The 22,970-nt window shown below is 38.0% G+C and overlaps 2 protein-coding genes across 3 annotated transcripts in view; one reads left to right on the top strand and one right to left on the bottom strand.

Annotated features, from left to right (window-relative positions):
- Positions 1 to 13,218, bottom strand: part of RABL3 (RAB, member of RAS oncogene family like 3) — a 74,993-nt gene extending 61,775 nt beyond the window's left edge. The window contains exons 1-2 of the mRNA XM_001363352.5: positions 13,084 to 13,218; positions 3,544 to 3,635 (exon numbers count right to left, since the gene is read on the bottom strand). Coding sequence (XP_001363389.1) covers positions 3,544 to 3,635; positions 13,084 to 13,129 — 138 coding nt within the window. The 5' untranslated portion in view covers positions 13,130 to 13,218. The remainder of the gene's footprint in view (positions 1 to 3,543; positions 3,636 to 13,083) is intronic.
- Positions 13,083 to 22,970, top strand: part of GTF2E1 (general transcription factor IIE subunit 1) — a 28,398-nt gene continuing 18,510 nt past the window's right edge. Inside the window, exons 1-2 of one of the 2 annotated variants that reach the window (XM_007493753.3) lie at positions 13,083 to 13,216; positions 17,387 to 17,866. In XM_007493753.3, the coding sequence (XP_007493815.1) occupies positions 17,392 to 17,866 (475 nt within the window). In that variant the 5' untranslated portion in view covers positions 13,083 to 13,216; positions 17,387 to 17,391. Of the gene's footprint in view, positions 13,217 to 13,406; positions 13,559 to 17,386; positions 17,867 to 22,970 lie in introns of those variants that run through there. The other variant, XM_001371001.5, reaches the window with a different exon arrangement.

Raw genomic sequence — 22,970 nt, forward strand, 5'->3', positions numbered from 1 at the left:
ACAAAATAGGAGCAGCAATAGCAATATAAAACTACTCCAGAAAACATATCACTTCAAGCTACTTAGGTAGAAGTATTAGAAAGGCAAAATTTTTTTGAAGTCAAAAAGTATTTTGTTATAACAAGTCATAATCTCTTATATATACATATGCATATATATGCATATATATTTTTTTCTCTTAAGAATCTTGAAACAAAAAACTATGATACTTTGTGTCTGTAGGAGTCCAGGCATAAACTAATCTTCTTAATATTTTAGGGGTGCTCATGTTTTATCACTTGAATGCTATTTCCATGTTATTAATTATTCTTTTGAAACCCAAACCCCAAATCATATACCCATATAAGTGATAAATCATGTTTTTCTTCTGTGTTTCTACTCCCACAGTTCTTTCTCTCAATGTGAATAGCATTCTTTCTCATAAATCCCTTGGGATTGTCCTGGATCACTGCATTGCTACTAGTAGGCAAAGTCAGTTAAAGTTGATTGTTCCACAATGTTTCTCTTGGTTCTGCTCATTTCACTCTGCATCAGTTCATGGGATTTCTTTCCAGTTGTATAATTGAAAATCTGTTACCCTAAAAAAGAACATTTCCCAGGAGCCCACTGACTTCCTGTCATTACATACTTCCTGTAGATAGGGGATATTAGGTAGGGACATGGAAGGTCCCATCTCTTTTACTTCCTGCCCCAAGTTTGGTAGTGGTAAGGCGGGTGTTTGAACTGGCTGCTCAGCCATGGGGTACATGGTCTTTATTTTGTATCTTCTTTATTCCTTGATTTTCAATTATACACAGTTCATATAGAAATCAATCAAGCAGTTCATTATTCCTAATAGCACAATAGCATTCCATCATCATCCTATAACATAATTTATTAAGCCATTCCCTGGTTGAGGGACACCCTGTGTCTTAAAACCACTGAATATTAAGAATTAGAAGGGATATTTTTGACCTAACCCTATAATTTGAAAGCTAATGAAACTGACACCAGAGGAGGTTAAGCAAGTTGCCCGAAGTTATACAGCTAGTGAGTCAGCTGTAGCAAGAACCCAGGCTTCATGACTTCTATTTTAGTGCTATTTTCATTACACCAAACAATCCAATAGACTGTAGATATGACTTGATTTTTCAAAAAGGAACTGGGAAATACCAAACAATACAAAATAATTGGCCAAATAGCATGTGAGTATTGTGACTTTCTTTTCTGGTGCTTATGTATAAGCATTTGCTTTAATGTTAGAGAACATCTACCTATATGTATCTTGATTCCTACTTTGGGGAGGCTATAGGAGATTCTAGTCCCTATTTTCTTAATATAGTGTACTTTTTGAGCCATAGGGAGGTGAACAACTAATTACAAAGCACCTTTAATATCTCTGGTATAGCTCTGAGAAGAATTTCCTCCCTCTATATAGCATGGATTCTTAAAAGTTAACAATTAATGAACAAGCAGCTTTCAGAAGAAGAAATTGAAGCTCTTTAGAATAGTTATATGAAAAAGTGATCTAAACTGATTAAAAAACGAAAATTAAAACACTCTAAGGTGCTACCTCACATCTATCAGATTGGGCTAATATTACAGAAAAGGAAAATGACAAACGTTGGCGGGGATGTGGAAAAATTGGGACACATGTACTGTTGATAGAGCTGTGAAATGATCCAACTATTTTCAAGAGCTATGGAGAGATAACTTAGAATTATGCCCAAAGGGCTATAAAACTATGCATATCCTTTGACCCAGCAATACCACTAGTAGGTCTGTACCCCAAAGAGATTTAAAAAAAAAGGAAAAGGAGCTACTTGTACAAAAATATTTATAGCAGTTCTTTTTGTGATAGCAAAGAATTGGAAACTGAGGAGAGGATCATCAATTAGGGAATGGCTGAATAAGATATAGTATATGACTATTATGAAATATTATAGTGCCATGAGGAATTATGAGCTGGATAGTTTCAGAAAATCCTGGGTAAGACTTATAGAACTGATGGAGATAAGAACTGATGGAGAGTGAAGTGTGCAGAACCAGGAGAGCATTGTACACATTAACAGAAATGTTGTACAATGATCAATTGTGAATGACAGCTATTCTCAGCAATACAAGGATACAAGACAATTCTGAAGGACTTATGAGTAAAAGTGCTAAGTACCTCCAGTGAAAGAACTGATAAGAATCTGAATGCAGATTGAATCATACTTTTTAAACTTTATCATTCTTGGGTTTTTCTGGTTTGCATTTTTTTTTTTGCAATGTGGCTAACATGGGAACATTTTGTTTTACTGATCATGTAAAATCTATATCAAATAGCTTGCCTTCTCAAAGAAGGCAAGCAGAGGGGAAGGGAGGGAAAAAATATGAAACTCAAAAAAATTTTTAATTGAATGTTAAAAATGTTTATGTGTAAATGAGAAAAAATTAAATATTAAAAAGTTAATAATTATGAAGAACTAATTCCTTATAACTGAATCCCCTCCATTTCTCTATCCTCAACCAGTAGGTTCATAATCTATTTACAGAATTCAAAGCTTTACCAGTTAGATCTCCAACTTGATTTGACTATTCCTTGTCTTACCCACTCCCACCTCCAACCAAGGTAATTTAAATTAAGAGCAGTAGTGCCTCCCCCAATACCCCCATCAGATTTGCTTGAACTTCAGAAGGCTTCTCATTAATTTCAGCATTATTTTACTCTACTACCTTGCCCCATTTTCTCCTTACTAATCTCAAGTATATTCTTTTCAGGAGAAAAAAAAAAGGGTTCGGAAACCCCTTTTTCTAAAGATTATTCTATTAGTCTCAAGATTATGCCCTAGGGGTTAGTTTCAGGTTTACACGGTGAGGCTAAAGGAAACATTAGGGCCTTTTGCCCCTTTCCATGATTTTGGAATGACATTGGGATTATTCACATTTCTCTGCTCTGCTCCCTCTGGAAACTGACTTTAGGAACAGGTGTCTGTAGTCTATGTTCCCTCTAATTTGTTTAAGTTTTCAGTATTATAAGCACATGAAACTTACAACAAAAATTAGTCTCGGATGTGTTTGGTAATACACAATTGTTATTATAATATTCCATAATTAAGGCATAAATAGCAAGATATTAAAACAACATCTCCTATACTCCCCACTCCCTTAAAATCCCAACCCATCACCCAAACCATCTGATGGCAAAAAAAGATCAAATCAACACAAGTGATCCCATTATAGGGTGATTGATATCTTTGCTGACATGATCCCAGAAGTACTTGTGTGCTCTATCATATGAGAAATTGCACACACCTTGGCCTTATCAGAAACCCTAGATGTGGATTCACTGATCAAGAACTAAGGCTACAATGCCAAGCCACACAGTTTGGCAGACCCAGTAATATACTGAGGCAGACATGCATTGTTTAGCACTTTGAGACAAGCCCTTACCAAAAAGTTCATGGACCTATTTTACAGATTAATTTGACCCTGCAATTTAAAAGTATATGATGAACGCTGAAAGAGCTAGCTTACATAAATATAATTTTTTGGAAAAACTAAAATCTAAAGACTACATACTCGGACATCCACTGAGCAGCCCACGGTCCATGATGGATTTCCCAACACCTGATTCTGACACAAAAGATGAACAAGTGAAGATTTCCCAACACCTGAAAAAGATATAAATACTTCAATTGTGTGTATAATGGAATCCATCTTCATACTTCTCAACACAAAACCTTACCTCTGACTTTATGGATATTAAAAGTATCCATCTTTACCTTTCTCTTCTTCCCCTCACTGACAACTCAACATCTCTCTATAAATGTATCTATCTAGCCCTATCCCTTCTCGCTGTCACAGCTAACTTCTCTACTTGTAATCTTTATTTTATCACTGCACACCTTTTCCTCTTGGTTCTCCCAGCTCTGTCTTCTTCCCTTCTCTGACTCTCTTCAATTTCTCCCTACTTAATAGTTTCTTCAATACTTCTAAAAACCATAACCCAGTGGTCTATCTTAAAAAGCCATTACCTCAAGCTATCTTCCCATATCTTTCTTCTCTCCTCTCCTTCACCTCTAGAATGCAGTTTCAAGACATTGCTTTCCCTTACCACTCACTCATTCCTCAACATTTTGTAACCTGGCTTCTGAACCTACCATATAATTGAAAACTATTTTCTTAAAGTGATGGCTTAATTGTTAAATCCAAATCCAAATTTTTTTTTGTCCTCAGTCTCCTTTACCTGTCTATGTTCTTCACTACTGCTGACCACTGCTGCTCCTGTATTTCCCACCATCTCTTGGCTTCTATGACACTTCTCTTCTGTTTGTTCTCCTACTTATATGATAGTTCTTTTTTAAAATCCTTTGAAGGTCCATCATCTTCCTACCTCACTAGGCTTGGGAGTTCCCCAGATTCTGTCTCAAGCCCCTTTTCTTCTTTTTATATACTCTCTCCCATGGTGACTGTGTCTGATGATTTAGGTCCAATTATCATCCTTATGCAAATAAATGACTCCAGAAGTCTCTATGTCCAGTGCTAATCCCTCCCTACTATATCACTAGCTACATACTGGATATCTTATTCTCTCTCTCTCTCCTCTCTCCCTCTGAAAACTGAAAACTGTCTTCTGGGTCATCATGGTCAAAAATCTCATTATCTATTAGAAAACATACTGGGGATGAATGTCTTTATTCTTAGGTAGACTGGGCCTTCAAGAGAGCAGGCACAATCTCTCACATTCAAAGCTTTTCCAGCTTTTGCAGAACCTGACAGAACTTGTACTCCTTTGGGAAAACAAGGTTAATTCCCAGCCATTATGCAGCCAAAAAAGTCTGTTATGGTGAAAAAGAGGATTGCTCAAATAGGAAGATTGAGGGATCAAACATGGCAAGCTGAGTATTCCACTGATATACATGAACTACTGGAATAGAGAAAAGCGTTTTGGTAGGGCTGGGTGGGTTCTCTAATAGGATGGTACAGCAGAAAGGACAATGAGCTTAAAGTCAGAAGACTTGAGTTTTGAATCCTGCCTCTGCTATATCCTACATGTATAACCAACAGCAAGATATTTCACCCCCCTTAACCTTTAGATTCTTCATCCAATGAATGGGGTGGGGCCAAATGATCCTTAAAGTCCCTTTCAGTTCTAAAATCTGTGAGGATATAGATGAATGAATGAAAGCATTTAATGTACTAATGGTTACGACAACTAAATGACTTAAAACAAGAATCACTTATGATGAGAAGGAATGGGTGGCAATTTGCATGAGTGGAGAGAGTATTCATTCACACCAAAGAAATTGCTGATCCACAGATGTATTTAAGAGCACTTAATTTGCAGACCTTGATCAATAACCAAGTTAGCCATATTATTAGGATTTCATCCACATAGGCAGTCCTGCTTTAAAAGAAATCAGAGGATGTGAAATTGAGGCAGAAAGAAAGGATGGCTTGGGGGATGATTCAATCCTGTGCCTAAAGACAAGAGGCATCATTTCTTGGGCCAGTAAGTCATCTCACCTTCAAAAACCCACAAAGACTGCAAGCCAGTGGCTGGCCATCTTTTAGCAAAGGATGAAATAGAGAAATTTTATGATCATCTCAATTCAGGGAGTTTATGCTCCAGGACCTGGTGACTTCAATGTAAAAGGAAAAGACATAGCAGCAAGAGCAGCTACAAAAATGGGAGTCTCTTATTTGTACAGGGGATTTAGGGGTTAGAAATCTATCTCAGTCCTCTCATTTCCCAGATGACGAAATTGAAGATCAAAGAGGATCAGTGGTTTGCTCAAAGTCACTTATAGAAGGAGTAGCATGAATACTAAAGGACACATGGAAACTGTGAGCAAACACTAAATAAAGTCATAAAAAATGAAGCCATATTTTGGGAGGGAAATGTCTGGTGGTCAGTCATTTCATTTAATCAACAATCTACCTGGCCAGAACAAAGGGGTCATGTATTTACCAAGACTATAAGCAGTGTCCATCTAATGTGTTTAAAAAAATGGTAAAATCTGAAAAATGGGAACTGGATAAAAGAATTAAATCAACAGACATTTACTGAATTTTTATTATTTATAAGTCGCTCATTGTGTATTAGATGCTGGAGAACATAACAATGAAAATAAAATGATCTTTGCCCTAAAGTAGCTTAGAATATACAAAGAGGAAATATGATGTACACAGATGAAAGTATACAAAATATATACAAGTAAATTTAGAGTAACTTTGTAAGGAGCACCAACATAACCCCTCTCCCCCAAGGTTATAGGAAAGACCTACTCAACACTCTAGGATTGTGATGACAAAGGAGGTTATTTCAGATTGGAGAGATAAGGGGCCCATCCTTTGCAAAGGCACAGATGATGCTGAGAGATGTCAAATAACATGATGATGGTAATAATAGCTGACGGTTATAAAGCACTTACTATTTGTTAGATTCTATGCTAAATGCTTCAAAGTTATTATCTCATTTGATCCTTACAACAACCATGGGAGATAGGTGCTTCTAGTATACCCATTTTACAGATGAGAAACTGAAGAAAAGACACTTGCTAGTCACATAGCTATTAAGTGTCTGAAGCTAGATTTGAACTTTGATTCCAAGTCTAGTACTCTATCTACTGTATCAACTAGCTATCCATGCCTTGTTCTTCCCAAACCTATTATTCTTTCTCACTATGACTTTTGAACTCTCCAAGCCCTCAGCTAAGCCATCTCTCCTACTCTGGTAACATTTTCCTCCCTTCACGACCTCAATCCCTTAGTGAACCTGTCCAATTTGACCCTATCCTATACTCTTCAATCTGTTCATCCATTGCTCCATGTTCACAGACTGTCAAACTGCAAACCTGCCATCATCTATCCCCTTCATTCCTCATAATGTGCGAGCATGAGGAATTTGCCAAACCATGCTGACTAGGTCCACTACAAAATTATACTATCTAGTCTCAATTGGGCCTTTATTAAACTAAAGCAATTCTTTTATTTATCCCTAATTGATTTTCTAGCCCACTTTCCACATGCCTTCCTATAGTACCTGGTACGTCCACCCTTCCAGATGAGGTCCTTGTCTCACAAGTTACAAATTTTTAAAAAAAAGGAAAAACCAAAAAAAAGAAAAAAAAAGGAAAGAAACTGAAGCAATTTACCAAGAGCTTCCCCTTCCCCTTTCCTCATCCAATAATCTCTAATACCATTCCTGATCATTTCACCCTTAATTAATGAAGCTCTTGATGGGCTCTTCCCATCAAGGCTAACTCTGCTATATGAACTTAAAAAAAAATAATCCTTACCTTCTGTCTTAGTATCAATATCACAAAGCCAGTGTCTGGGGCCAAATTTGAACCCAGGTCCTCCTGACTCAAAATCTGACTAAGTCCCACCATTCCTGCTATCATCTGATCATCTGGTATCTCTCTCTCTCTCTCTCTCTCTCTCTCTCTCTCTCTCTCTCTCTCTCTCTCTCTCTCTCTCTCTCTCTCTCTAACTTGTATACAGTCATTTACATATGGTACCTTCACTTCTTCTTTTAACTCTCTACTTCCAGGTTAATTGTGTAACTTAAATAGTTCTTTCCAAAGTTATAAATAATTTCCTAACTGTCGAAGCTACAGCCACTTTTCAATTCTAATTCTTCTTGTTCTCTGAAACATTTGACACTATTGAGCACCTTCTCCTGGATACTGTCTCAGTTTTCAAAACACTGTTTTGTTTTTTCCTTGGTTCTGCTCCTACATTTCTTATTTATTTCTCTTCTTTGATAATTCATCATCCACATCACACCCACTGTTCTAGAATTTCTTATATTTTCTCACTACATTCTCACTTAGTGACTTCATGCTTCATGGGTTCAATGACAATTTTTATGCTGATGATTCCCAGATCTATCTGTCCAGCCCTAACTCTTATCCGAAATTCCAATTCTGCATCACCAACTGCTAATTGGAAATTTCAAAATAAATGTCCAAGAGATACCCTATGTCCAAAACAGAACTAATTCTCTTTCCTGAAAACCCTTTCCCTCTTCCAAACTTCCTTCTGTCTGGCAAAAGCACCACCAACCTTCCTGTCTTACAGATTCACAACCTGTGTCATCTTTGACTTCACTCTCACCCCACATGTCCAATCAGTTCCCAATTCTGGCCTTACTATCTCCACAACACCTCTTGGTCTATGTCCCTTAGACTCAACTCAAACACCACCAACATTTGGGGCTTCATTACCTCCCACCTAGACTATAAAGGCTTCCTACTCTAATCCATCCTCCACACAGACACTGAAGTGATTTTCCAAAAGCAGGCTCTGATAACATTATTCATACCTCCTCTGATGACTCAAGAGATTCCAGTAGCTATTTACCACTTCTACCATTAAAAACAAACTCTTCTGCTTTGCATTTAAAGGTCCTTATAACTTGGCCTCTTTCTACCTTTGAGTCTTCTTATATCTAATTTCCTTCTATGCAACTTGAGATCCATCCATACTAGCCTAGCCTATTAGTGTCCATAGATGACTCTCCGTGTCTGTGCTTCTGCAAAAGCCATCATCACTCCCTGAAAGGCACACACATTCCTCCCAACTTCTTGGAATTCCTAGTGTGCCTCAAGACTGAGTTCAGATGTCATTTTCTACATGAAATCTTTCCTGATGACCTTAGCTGTGAATGTACTCCTTCCCAAAATAGCCTGATTCCTTTTGTGTATGTGTGTATGAGTATACACATGCTTGTATATTAGATATATACACGTATATATCTAATATGTGTGTGTGTGTGTGTGTGTGTGTGTGTGTGTGTGTGTGTGTCTAATAGGTGGTTCAAAGAGCACTGGACCTACAGTCAGTAAAATATGAGTTCAAATTTGTACAAAGATAATTATTAGCTGGGTGACTGGTGTTGTCTCCCCTATTACTATGTAAGCACACTTGAGGTAGGAATTAAGTTCACTAGCTATCTTCACCCTTAGCACTGTGCCCAATAGTCAGTAAATGCTTAATAAATGTTTCTTGATGGATGTTTTGAAAAGTCAAGGAAAACTGAGATTCCAAATCTGGGCTAATGGGAATATGCCATCCAAAGAAGTAGAGAAGTTAGGGAAAGAAGTGGGTTGGAGGGGTAGGGGCAAGATAATGAGTTCTTTTTTACACATGTTGAATTTGAGATATCTATTAGGCATTCAGGAAATATCTAGCAGGCAGTTGGTGTTGGAGAATTAGAGGTCAGGTGAGGGACAAGGACTAGATTTTGGAAGTCATCTTCAGAAAGATAATTGAATTCATGTGAGCTAAAGAGATGGCAATTTTAAAAATAGCTAGCATTCATTTAGCCCTTTAAGATTTGAAAGCACTTTACATATTTTATCTTTTCTGATCCTGACAACAACCCTGTGGATTAGGTTTTACAGATGAGGAATCTGAGGCCAAGAGGGGTTAAATGGCTTGCCTCAAGTCATACAACTTTTAAGAAATGCATAACTAATCACCATATGTAGAAATTTTTTTTCCTATGTAAAAATTGTAGTCAAAACTTAGCAATTGTTTCAGCCAGAAAACAATCTTGAAATTCAGAGAAATATGGTGGCCAAGGGCAACACCACTTTAAGAGAGAACAAACTCATTTTCAAATTATCATAGAGGAAAAAATATGCTTATTGATTTTGTTTTTTAAAACAATTGATTCAGAATAAAATGCAGTTGTGAGGAATTTTGGCAAAATGACAGTGGTAACAACAGGAATAATTTTTTTAGTTCTCTGCTGAGTGTGAACAAAAATTATAATAAGGCAATGTCATAGATATCTTGTACAACGTTCAAACTAAAAGATTCTGAATCAATGGTGAGTCTATCCAAATGCTGCTATAGGACAATGTCCTAACTGTACAGAGCTTTAGAATTCTACAAAGTCTCTTCAGTAAAATCCATAGCAAACCTACACAGGAAAACCAAAGTAGATAAAGACATACACTGTTCAAGGACATACAACTGGCCAGGCAGCATTGATAAACTTCTTTGTTCTAGTACTACAGATAAGACAGTCAAAATGGCCCAGAAATAAATAGCAAGAAAATGGGCTGAATTACAACTGGAAATCACATGGGGCTTTTAAAGACATAAGACTAGTTGCCACAAAAGTCAGTTAACAGGAAGTCACCATACTACCTGTCAAAATACTAAGCATTACCCAGAATACTACAAATTCAAGCTCTGCTTACCCCATGACATCACTGCTCCAGTCTGCTCATGCAACCTGCACATCACTAAGCCTATCCACTCACCTGCCATGTTATTGGCTTCTTGTCTAGATGCCACAAGTGAACTATTCAACCAATTAAAATCAATCTTGAAATCTATTCCCTTCACATTTTGAAACCAACACTTTTACCAGTTATTCTAAATACCCTACAACAGGAAGGAAACCTAAGTAGTCTCCTGCTCTGCATTCTATCCTATGGCCAGAAAGAAGACTTGAATCCCATATTCCTGGGGAGCTTTACAACTTTCTATCCCACCTGAGTATGGTGCCAAATTACCCTAGCTGTTAAAAAACAACTTTCTGGCTTTCCACTTGTTTTAATGACTTATTCATTTTCCCAAATGCATCAGGTAACATTGGGGAACTGCAGAAAATAACTAACTGAAAAGGAGAATTGATCTGATTTTCCTATTAATGACTTTCTATATGCAGCAGAAAATTTGATAATCCAACAGCCATGTCTAGAGAAGAAAGAAAAGGACCACAAATATAGAACTTATAAGTGTTGATGTTTACTGAAGTCTATTTAGACTGGTTGGAAATGAGATATTGCTCAGGTGCTTTGAAAGCTTCAGAAAGGTCAGTAAAGTAAAAAAGAGCAAAACAGGGAAATATGGAAGCTACCCAGATGGTTCCCAGGGAATTAGCTGGCATCCCCAAGACGTCCCAGGAAGGCCACAGAACCAGAGGTAACATTCTACCATCAGAACTGTGAAAATGCCTATAGTATCAGACCAGCTTGGGATTGCAAGGAAGGAAAGAAGGCACCAGAACCTGTGTTTAGTACTCCTGTTTTCCTTTGTTTACATACATACATACTTATACACACACACACCATCCTCTCTGATGTATGTTAAGAATGTCTCAAATTTCTAGTTTCCGGGCATAGCTGGGTGGCTCAGTGGATTGAGAGCTAGCCCTAGAGATGGGAGGTCCCTAGGTTCAAATCTGGCCTTAGACGCTTCCCAGCTGTGTGACCCTGGGCAAGTCACTTAACCCCCATTGCCTAGCCCTTACCACTCTTCTACCTTGGAGCCAATACACAGTATTGACTCCAAGATGGAAGGTAAGGGTTTAAAAAAATTTTTTTCTAGTTTCCAATGATTCCAAGGCAGCAATTCTCTGTAAACCCAGCAAGAGTGGGGCTGGCAAGTTCATCCTCTGTATTTCTGCTTAGACTACAGCAAAGCTATCCATAGGACTAAGGTACTACAAAGAAAACAAAGTTCTAATCACTGAAGTCCTTGGATCAGTCAAATGGTTTAGCATCAGATACATAAATAGTTTTATTAAGGGAAATAGCATTTTAAAAGATCCATACTAATTGCTTTGTTGCTTTACTCTAAAGATAATAGACTTTTCCATGTAACTTGCATCTGAAACTGCAAAAATATCTGAAACTATACACATATGCATATAAATACATATATGTGTTATATATATATATATGTATATATATATATATATACATATATATGTCTTTTTCTATTAGAATGTGAGCTCCTTGAGGGTAAGGACTATCTTTCCTATTTGTATCCACAGTGCTTAGCATAGTACTTAAAAAAAAAAAAAACCCTCTTACTATCTTAGAATCAATAGTGTATCAGTTTCAAGAAGAGTGATAAGGTCTATAAGGCTCAGGAAATGGAGGTTAAGTTACTTGCCCAGTTCACAAAGCTAGGAAATATCTGAGAATACATTTGAACCTAGGACCCTCCGTCTCTAGGGCTGGAACTCAATGCAGTGAGCCACCTAGCTTTCTGCAGCATAATGCTTTTCTCATAGTAAGCACCTACTGAATGCTTATTCACTAATTCACTTAAATTTAATCTTGTAGTTAGAAAAATCCAAAGTAGCAACTACATCCTTATGAACAGGGTAAAGAACTATAACAAGAGGAATCATGAAAGGCATTGAAGCTCTGTTGACCTTGAACTAACTAGGTCAGCTTTCTGGTTAGCCCTCTGGGTCAACAGGACAGTGGGGGAAAAGGTGGGAAAGAAAAATGAGAATTTTAGAGATGTTTGGGGACTTATTGATGATACACTTGCAGTGAAATTTAATTTTAAATTTAAGGATACTTTTCCCAACACGTGGGACAGCAAACCGCAGTCTACAGGCCAAATCCAGTCAGCCTGGCCCCAGACAGCATCTAAGAATGGTTTTTACATTTTTAAACAAAATTTTATTGCAAAATCTACAACTACCAACCTCCCAGGCTTCCTTTAAGCCCCTACGAAAATCCCATTTTCTACAGGAAGCCTTCCCCAGCCCCTCTAACATTCCAGTGCCTCCTCCCTATTAATTATTTCCTATTTATCTTATACAAAGCTTCCTTTGTATATGTTTGCATTTCGTTTTTCCTATTCCATCGTAGCTCCTGGGGAGAAGGGATTGTCTTTTGGCTCTTTTAGCATCTGCACAGCTTGAGTACCTAGTAGGAACTTAATAAATACTAACTGAGACTATTTGTGAGTACAGACTTTGGAATTTTGATAGTTTCAGGCTGTTATTGGTGTGGATACTATCTCCAGGGACGCAGACTCCTTCCCCCCCACCAACTTCTTCTTAGGCGTTAACTCAGTTTTAAAAGAAAGGAACTAAAACAGCCCAGAGCGATAAGGCACACCTAGAGGTCAGCAAAAAGCGTGGGGGCTTGGGGGGGAGGGGGAAAGGAGCCCCGCCCACACAAAGAAGCCTCCCTAGCTAGGCCCGCTGGGAAATGTAGTTTTCCGATCCAACAGAGAGCTTCTGACTCCAGCCGAAACTCTTAAAGGCGGGAAGTGGAGCCATGAGGAAGGAAGCGAGCTTCAGGAACCACGGCATGGTCGAAAGCTGAGAACAAGACTAGTGTCACTCACCTGAGTCTCCCAAAACCAGAACCTTCACTCGATCCAGAGACGCCATCTTGCCGCCACTGGTTAACAACAAACCCTTCCTGGTCTAGAACCGGTTGATAGTGAACCCGCTAATGACAGCGCTTGTTTGAACAAGGTACCGCCCCGTTCCCGCCCTCCCCACTATTTCATAGGCTAATAACAATAGGATTCCTTTTACTGTGGCATCGATTGGATAGAGATATCCTTTCCTGCAGGCTTTCCTAGGGAAGGGGCCTGCCTGTCGGAGGCAGAGAGCAGGCGAGGCTAAAGTCAGGGGGCGGGACTAGAGCCTGAGTGGGCGGGACTAGAGCCAAGAGGGGCGGGTCCAGAAGCGGAAGAAGGGCTGCGCGGTGGGCCCTCGGCGTCGCTGGCGTCGCGCTGGTGATGTATTTTGTTGTGGACGGCCCCTGGTTTGCCTGCTGAGCGTGGGGCTCCCGGCTTCTGCCGCCTGTTTCTGGTGAGTGGGGCTCTTCGAGTCCCTGTTTCTCTGCCGCACCAAGCTTTCCCTTTCTTCCTTCACCCCTTGGTGCCTCATACGGCTTGGGCCCTTCCACGCCGCTAGATTTCTCCTCTGGGCCCCTTGTTTCCCCCGACCTCCTTCCTTTCCCTGGGTTCACCCGCAGCGTGTCCCCGGGCTTCAGGGCCCAAGCCGGGAGGGAGCTTTAGGGTACGTCTGGGCGAGTCAACAAGCCTGTATGTAGGGCCTGCTAGCGACCAGACGTGGTCCAGCTCCCTCAGGTTACAAATGAGGAAACTGAGATTCGCAGAGGAGAAGTTTGCCTTGCCCAGGGGTCTCAATGAAGTCGGGATTCAAGCCTGAAGTTCCTGGAAGCTTTCGGTTCTGGCTGGGCCGCTGAGGCGTTTGCTGGAGGAGACTCTGTTACATTGTGGAGAGAGAGAAGACTAAAGTATCTCTCCCTGGGCTAGAGGCTTGGTTTAGACATTAGTAGTTAGAAAAAGTTGGACCAGGTACTATTTTAGTAGTTTCCACACCAAAAAGCGTGAAATTAGTCTCAAGAGCCTTTGGCTGTTCTTTGCATCCTTAGCGCTTAGCACAGTGCATGGCATATTGTAGGGCTTAACAAATAAATACTTATTCACTGATAAATAGTTAGAAGGAATCAGACAGTCGATATTTTATTTATTAAGCCTTTGTCATGTGCCCTGGAAGGGATACAGAGAAAGATAAAGAACCAGACTTGCCCTCAAGGAGTCCACCACCTACTGGGGGACAACCTGCAAACAGCTATGTACAAGGCAAGATGTAGACTAGATAAATTGGAGGTGATCTTAGGGAAAGCACAAATATTAAGGAGGCCTGGGAGAAGCTTCTTGCATTAATCATGAGTTGAACTGAGCCTTGAAGGAAGCCAGGGAATCTAGTAGTCAGATAAGGAGGGGAGAAGTTCCTAGCCAAGGGACACCCAGTGAAAACACTGAATAGGGAAATTAAGGCTCCTGTGGGAGGAATAGCAAGGTGATCCCTGATAGCATAGAACCAATAATATATAAGAACCTAGTGTTCAGCTGTGTTTTACAGCCTACAATATTAGGTCTTAATTAATTAAGATGTAAATTACTAGAATTAAAATACTGCTGTATGGAAAGTTCCTTAGTAAAAAGAGGGAATTTACAGGATGACAAATTTAGATTACAAATACCTTTAGTAAAGCAGTTTTTAAAGTGCTTTTTTTTTTAAGATGAAAAAAACTGAGGTACAAAGAAGTTAAATGACTTGCCCAGGAACACACAGCTGGGTGGATTCTAGTCATGCTAATGATCTACTATCTACTACTTCATAGGAATGCATATTTCCCTCCTGGATTGTCACAGAGACTAATGGAAATAAGGCAAACTTTTAATCACCTCTTGTCATGAAATAACATGCTTGAGAATCTGCTACCTTTTAAAACTATTTTACTCATATGTATCTGTGTTGTCAGTAGTGTCCTAGAAAAAAATTTACAAAAGAGTCTTTCACTCAAACTGAGCCTTGAAAAATTGGCCTAGATTTAGAGATGAAGATAGATTCAAGATGAAGGGAATTTTAAGAACCAAAGCAGTAAATACAGTGAATAAGCATAATGTGCATGGAAGACAGTGAGGAGTCTATAACTTCTTAATGTATTATAAAGTGATGTTGCAGTGGCTCCTTCCCTTTAGACTCACTCTCAAATCCTTCTTACACTAGTGGATTGGGCTCCCCAAAAGGAGTTGACTACTTCTTCCCTTAGTATGTCTCCAGATGAGTTAGGAGAGGATTTTCTAATCCCCTACAGATTTGTTCCCTAATGTCATTCAAGGCTCAGCTCAAGATCTTCCAGGACATCTTACTTGATTGTTATATTTTATGCTTATAATTTATGCCCCCTAATTTAGGTCTTCATTATCTCTTATTAACTTGTTCTATTTTGTTCCCCTACCTTTCAACAGTATGGGGGGATTGAGCATTCGCTTTGATTATGTTGAAAGTATAAACCTGTTCAACTTTTATAAACAGAAGACATGATGTGTTCTCATTGTAGAAAGAAAAACTATATTCCTTGCTGCATGTGTAGACTATGCTCGTGGAGTTTTTGTAGATGTAGAAAAGTAAGGTCTGGATTGATACTTGTTGATATTTCCCTGGTTGTCTTTTTTAGATAATAAATTCCAAGATTTTTTCCCCCAAGTCATTGATATTCTTCCCTCTTTTCATTCTTCAAGAGTCCATTCTTCAGTAACTTCAAAATTGTGTTGCTTCTAGCCACAAATTCTTCTGGGTATTCTTGGACTAGACACTTCTCATCTATTTTTCTTCAGTGCCATTTTGGTACTCATGTAGCACTTGAGAGGAAGTATGACATTTAAGAGGCCAAATATATAGGACCCACTCCCATTTATAGTGAAAAGCATCTGTTAATAAAGATTTTTAAGTGTCTTCCATGGTGTGTGTGGGGGTGTGTGTGTCTAATTTCATCTTTATATAGTCTTTGAGTAATTTTGCTTAAGTCTCTTACCAAGCTTTCTATTAACTTAGGTTTCCCATCAACTATTCCTCACTATTTTAAAGAGAAAATATACTTTTCCCAGTCCACCATGTAAGATATTCTAAAGTAGCATTACTATTGGTTAGTATTTCTTTTTTTAAATTTATTTATAAAATATTTTTCCATGGTTACAAGATTCATGTTCTCTCCCTCCCCTCTACCATCTCTCTTCCTAGAGCTGGCAAGCCATTCCACTGGGTAATACATGTATTATCACTGAGTACCTATTTCCATATTATTCATTTTTGTTATAGGGTATTCTTTTAAAACTAAATCCCAAACCATATACCCATATATACAAGTGATAAATCATGAGATTTTTTTACTCCATTGCTTGGCATTTCTTTCTACTTATCAAGGAAATAAAATATTTGATAAATGAATCAGTTTCTAGGCTCTTTTGATTTCTCTAGTCATTACAGTTTTACATCTGTTTGACTTCCATAGAAAATGGTAATAAAAATCTGAGTTGATGTTTCTTTTATCCATGTCTAACTTTTTCAGTGTTAACTCCTTATTTAAATAGGTCAGGTTGGAGTTGTGTTAATTGAACACCATATCTTATTTTTATTCTTTTAGTTTGGTATTGCTTTTGATCTGTAGGGTCTAACAAGTTAGTTGGCTGTCTTAACAATAACAGCTTCTATAGAGTGCTTTATGGTTTTAGTAACAATAATAACTATCTTCTATATAGTGCCATACAGTTTGCAAAGTGCATTACATATGTTATCTTTGATCCTGTGAGGTAGTTACAGTTTTCCCCATTTTACAGATTATTTGTAGAACCTGAAGCTTAGGGAGAATAAGTGACTTACCTATGGTCACACAGCTTGTAAGTTATGTGAAATGGTATTTGAACTCAGGTCCTCTGGACTAAAAAGTCTAGTGCTGTATTCCTTATGTTGCCGGACAGCAGATTTAATAAATGATCCAACACTAATAGCAAGTCATTTTTCATCTTAAAACACACTCCATTTTAATTTTTGAGAGAAATAAAACCCCCTTCCCAATATCTTCTGTAATTTCTTTTTCCTGAAGATATTTTCTAGTGTGCTTCTCTGTTTTCTCCTGCACCCAGATTTGCACAGAAGTCACCAGGTTTCTTATTTATTCTTAGTCATTCTTATTTAACGCCTTTGGACACATGTTTAACAGTCTTTTTTAAAAATATATATATCAGTAGATCAACAATTGATTATCCTTAAATTAAACCAATTAAATTCTCCTTATGCCTATTAATTTTTTTCTTAATTCAGGATATATGAAAAGTGCTGGTTTTCTTCATAAAATGACTGACCCAGATGTCCTCACGGAAGTTCCAGCATCATTGAAAAGACTTGCTAAATATGTGGTACGGGGCTTTTATGGCATCGAACATGCTCTGGCCTTGGACATCCTGATCCGAAATCCCTGTGTGAAGGAAGAGGACATGTTGGAGCTGCTGAAGTTTGACCGGAAACAACTCCGATCAGTTCTGAACAACTTGAAGGGAGACAAGTTCATCAAATGCAGAATGCGAGTAGAGACTGCAGCAGATGGCAAGACTACTCGTCATAATTACTACTTTATAAATTATCGTCTTTTGGTTAATGTGGTAAAATATAAGCTAGACCATATGAGGAGAAGGATTGAAACTGATGAAAGAGATTCCACTAATCGGGCTTCTTTCAAATGTCCCACTTGCTTTAGTACTTTTACAGACTTAGAAGCCAATCAGCTCTTTGACCTCAGGACAGGTAAGAGTATTCCTACTTCATAAATTTTCTTTTTAAGTATTCATACTTTGCAATGGGAAATAATACCATTTTTACAAAAATATACTACAATTTCTGGAACACAGAACCATGAGTCTTCCAATTCCCTTTATTTTCTTGCCGCCGCCCCCCCCCCCCCCCCCCCCAAACACACCTGTGCATTTAAATTATTGTCTTTTACCATACTCAACCTTGAGCCTTCTGTATATATGCTTGAGGCTATGTTGGTGTTTAATTGTGGATGTTGGTATAGTTAGCTAATTCTTCACTCATTTGTTGGTCTGGCCTTTTTTTGGTGGCTGAAAGTTATAGAAGCTGGACCTTTCTTTTTCCTTTTTTTTTCTTTTAAACCCTTACCTTCTGTCTTAGAATGAAATACAAGTATCAGTTCCCAAGCAGAACAGTGGTAAGGCCCAGGTAATTCAAGTTAAGTGACTTTCCCGGGGTCACATAGCTAGGAAGTGTTTGAGGTTAGATTTGACCCTACTACTTCCTATCTCCAGACCTGTCTTTATCCACTGAGCCACCTAGCTACCCTGGCCTTCCTTTTTCTAGATCCATTTGCATTCTGTTCTTTTTTGGGATACCATCCATTCAACTGTGGAGTTTATCTGGGTTAGTCTATACCGACTCTCGCACTAACACTGGCAAGTGAAACCTCATTTTAAGGGTTGAATAAATCTATTGTCTGGATATTTAAGGGGTTGGAATGGGGAGGGAAGGCTTTTAAATCTGACTAATAGAACCTATGGAAACAAACTTTTGCTTGATGATGTTAGAAGGGAAGAGACAACATGAATGTCTCAGTAGGTACAAGTCATTCTCAGAAAGAAACTCCATGCTGTCCCATCTGATCACAAGAGGAGATACCCAGTGAGATAGGAAAGTATTTCTTACTTATCCTAAAATAACCAGGGAATCATAGTTATCTTTTCATAAAGAGAATAGGGGAAATATCAAAATTCAGGTGAGAATGGCTTCATCTTCATACTTTTTGTAATATTTATAATTATGACATGAAGCTTTTTGATCTTGTATTTTTAATAAAGATATAACTCATAAATTTCTAAGTATCTATTGACTGGTAGGGTTAGCCAAAAAGACATAAATGTTGGGAAACCAGAGAATTTAAAAAATCCTTAAAACTACTTGGATTTCAGAAACATTATTTAATAAAGCATTTCTGTAAGCCTTTACTATAGTCTCTTTGGGCCTTACTTCATTTATATTTATTCTGTCATCAATGTAGAGCATTCCTGGTGCAGACATTCATTTCTTTTGTCTGGGATTTACAAACTTGGAAAATTGCCTGAGAAATTAAGTGGCTTACCCATTACCGTACAGCTACATCAGGGGCAGGACTTGAACCAAAGTCTTTTTAACTCCAAGGCTGCTCTCACCTCTTCCTATCTACTGTGCTGCCTCTTATTGAATCCTTGAGAAAGTTACATTTGAACAAATAAAAGGAAATAGAAAAGACTGGTGAATTTGATGTAAATTATAGACAGATGTGATTTTAAAACTTACTAGTAATTTTTAATCATTTTCCCTTGTTCAAACATGACTTTAAGCATATGGATGTGGGTTTCATTTTTATAAATTAAGTAATTTTAAAATGTTGATGGGAGGATTTCCCCCTTCAAATTATGTTTAAAAACCCTTATCTTCTTTAAGTATCTGTTCTAAGGCAGATGAGTGGTAAGGGCTAGGCATTTAGGGTTAAATGGCTTACTTACAGTCACACAGCTAGGAAATTTCTGAGGCCAGATTTGAACCCAGAATCTCTTGTAGCCAGGCCTGGCTCTAAAGATATATGATTTAATGTTATACTCTTTAAATATCAATTGTTTTTTTATCATAAAGGTGAACTTTTTTTGTTTTTTAAAATTAATCTAGACTTTTGACCAGGTCTACAAATGAAATGAAAAATATTAGAATATGCAGCACTTTAATAAACTAGAAAAGATAGATGCTGGCCTATTTTTCCAATTCCTAAATTTAGAATTATTTTATGCAAAGGAAGAAAAAAGAAACATTTCTATATCTGGAGAATCTACCACTGGTAAAAGCTGAACTTCCAAATCCATTCACTTATATGCCTTTTAATTAGTGATCTGTCTGTCAAGTAAACGAGCATTTAAATGCCTTCTATGTGCCGGAACTATGCTATGCAAAAGCAAGGCAAAAAAGTTCCTATTCTCAAAGAACTCACCGTCTAATGGGAGAGAGAACATTCAAATGACTATTAAGGAGGACCTGCTTATAGAAGGTGGAACTTCAGCTGAGGCCTGGAAGAAGCCAGGGGATAAACATGAGGAGGAAGAAAGTTCCAGGCATGGGGGAGGGCTAATGAAAATGCCCAGAGTCCCGAGATGAGAGATGGATCACAGATTACATGGAGGGTATAAGGTATAAGAACACTGGAGAAGTGAGAAAGGGCCAGGTTTGAAGGGCTTTGAAAGCCCAACAGAGGCCTTTATATTTGATATGAAGATGAAAGAGAGCCACTGGAGTGTATTGAATTGGGGAGAGGAAGAGAGGGAATTGGTAAGACTTTTGATTAAGAAAGATTGCTTTGACAGATGATGTATTATAGTGGGGAAAGACTTGAGGCAGGAGGATAACTAATAGTCATTTTAATGGCATGGGCTTGAAGTGATAGTAATCCACACCAGTGGTGGCAGTGTCATTTGTGACAATAAAAACCTATAATTGTCCTTAGGATTGTGAGGAGGGCTTGAGATAGAACCCTTATTGATTAGCATACTGAGAGATTAGGTGGGTGCTTCCCAATTTTCCTGAGTCTTTTCAAATTTGGGGGGGGGGGGATGAGATGAGGATGAGGGAAAGGCAAAAAAAAAATTTTAGTATTCTTTCTTGAAATTTTCATTCATTCCAAAGTTTACTAGAAGTAATCAGGTTTTGGCAGATTGGTTTAAGTCCCAGTTAGTAATGTTCTGTGCTAAGTCCTGGTGATATAAAGACAAAAATGTTTCTAACCTCAATGAACTTATTTTCTATCTAAGGAGACCATGTGTACATGGTTGCTAAATCAACACAATTGACAAGTATGAAGTACATACTCTGTGAGAATGAGTCTACACAGTATGTGAGAGGGTGTACATGCATACATACACACAAATTATCTGCTCCCATCTTTGGAGTGAGGTAGGAACATCTATCTTGTTTCATTGATAATTAGACTCAGATTTGCAGAGAATGTCCTTCAGTTCCATCTTTGCTTCTTTGCTCCTTGGGCTACAGTCCCATTCCCATCTGTGATTTCTGATGAGTACAACTTGTGCTATTTGAAGATCTTTCTCATGGTTACTTGTGGAAAATATTGTTGTTGAATTTTTTAATTTGACCACTATGTCTTTTACCTTTGAGTTTTAAATTTTATTTTCATTTCTCTCCTTGCCCTCTTTCCCTCTCCCACCCATCAAGAAGCCAAGAAAAACAAAACCTATTACAGATAAATAAAATCTTGCAAAACAAATGCCCATATTAACCATGTTCAGATTAAAAGAAAGAGAAGAAAATATGTGTCAGTCTACATTCTGAGTCTATCATCTCTCTATCTGGAGGTAGATAGCATGTTCCATCCTGAATTGGAATTGTGGTCATTGAAAGACTTACACGATTTTATTATTTTCATAGTATTGCTGATATTTATAAATTGTTCTCCTGGTTCTGTTCACTTTATATCATTTCCAATGAGTCTTCCCATCTCTTTCATAATTTCTTATAGCATAGTAGTAATCCATTGCAGGCATGCCCTCAGTTGCCCTCAGTTTCTAATTCTTTGTCAGGCACCATTTTTTGCATAAATCTTTTCCTGATCTCCAACTGCTAGTACACTTTCTCCAAAACTGTACTTATACTTATTACTTTCTGTGTGTATTCAAAGAATATTTATGCTTTATATATGGGCCACTACATATCAAAGTGTGTAGCATAGGCTTTTGTCAATTTCATTTTTTTCTCTTATCCCCTTGTTTCGTTTTTTCTATTCATCAAGTTCTTGTAGAAAATCCATTTTTCATTGCAGTCTCTGCTTGGAATTGTTATAGATTAGTTCCCCTTCCTTGAATAGTTTCTAGATACACAGTAATTTTTGATTACTTGTTTTGTGGTTTACTTCTCCCCAGCTTTAGTTCTGAATTGAAATTTGATGCTAGAGCCAGGCATTGCCCTCTGCTATGCTTTTGGGTGGGGTAGTTGGTCCTGCCTGATCTTATTTGTGGTTACCTGGTTTCCTTTGCAGATCACTACTTTCCAGAATCCCCCTAGATCTTTGAGGTTAAAAGCAATTTTTAGTGCCTTTTATGGCATCTCAGCATAAAGTACTAGGAACCAGTATCCTTGGGCATTGGAGCTTTCCTAGTCTGGGTATTACCATATGGCATTATTGCTGTGCCATGCCTACCCTCCTACAGTCCCACCCTCTATCCCCCACCCCACTTTTAAAGTGCCTTGGGGGAGGGGGGGAGGATTGCTCAAGAAAGCCTTACTATCCTATTGCCTCTAGACCATGAACCTTTTTCTGTGGCCCATTTCTGCTTATACCAGTCAGCTACTAGGCACAGACATTAGTGACATCCCCCTTTATTATGGGCTTCTGGCTCCCTTTCTGTGTGGTTTTGTTATTTTTTGGTCTTGTGCCAATTTCAGGTTTGCTGGAGTAGGTATATTGGAGCTGAATGGTACACTTCTATTTAGGTAGGCATCTTGGGTAGAAGTTTCTCATAGTTCACTTTTTAACAATTTTTTTTTTAAAGAAAAGATTGGTACTCCATGGATTAAATACCATATCTTTTTATTCTTCTAGTTTTTGTTGATTTTTCTCTTTTAACAAAAGTAGACATGATATGGGTATCATTCTGTGAGAATATTTTCAATTCTACTTTATGATGAAGCATTAGTGTAGGACCTTTATGGAGGAATGAGGGGAAGTTATAATCAGTACTGCCTCAAAAACGGTGAGAGATAGTGAAAGGAAAATCAGGCTTATATAAAACTTAATTCACTTTCATGACCAGCTACTTCCACCCCAGGAGCATTTAAGAATGAGACAAGAAGACAA

The sequence above is a fragment of the Monodelphis domestica genome, chromosome 4 (genome assembly GCF_027887165.1).
Source record: "Monodelphis domestica isolate mMonDom1 chromosome 4, mMonDom1.pri, whole genome shotgun sequence".
Taxonomy (NCBI): Eukaryota; Metazoa; Chordata; class Mammalia; order Didelphimorphia; family Didelphidae; genus Monodelphis; species Monodelphis domestica.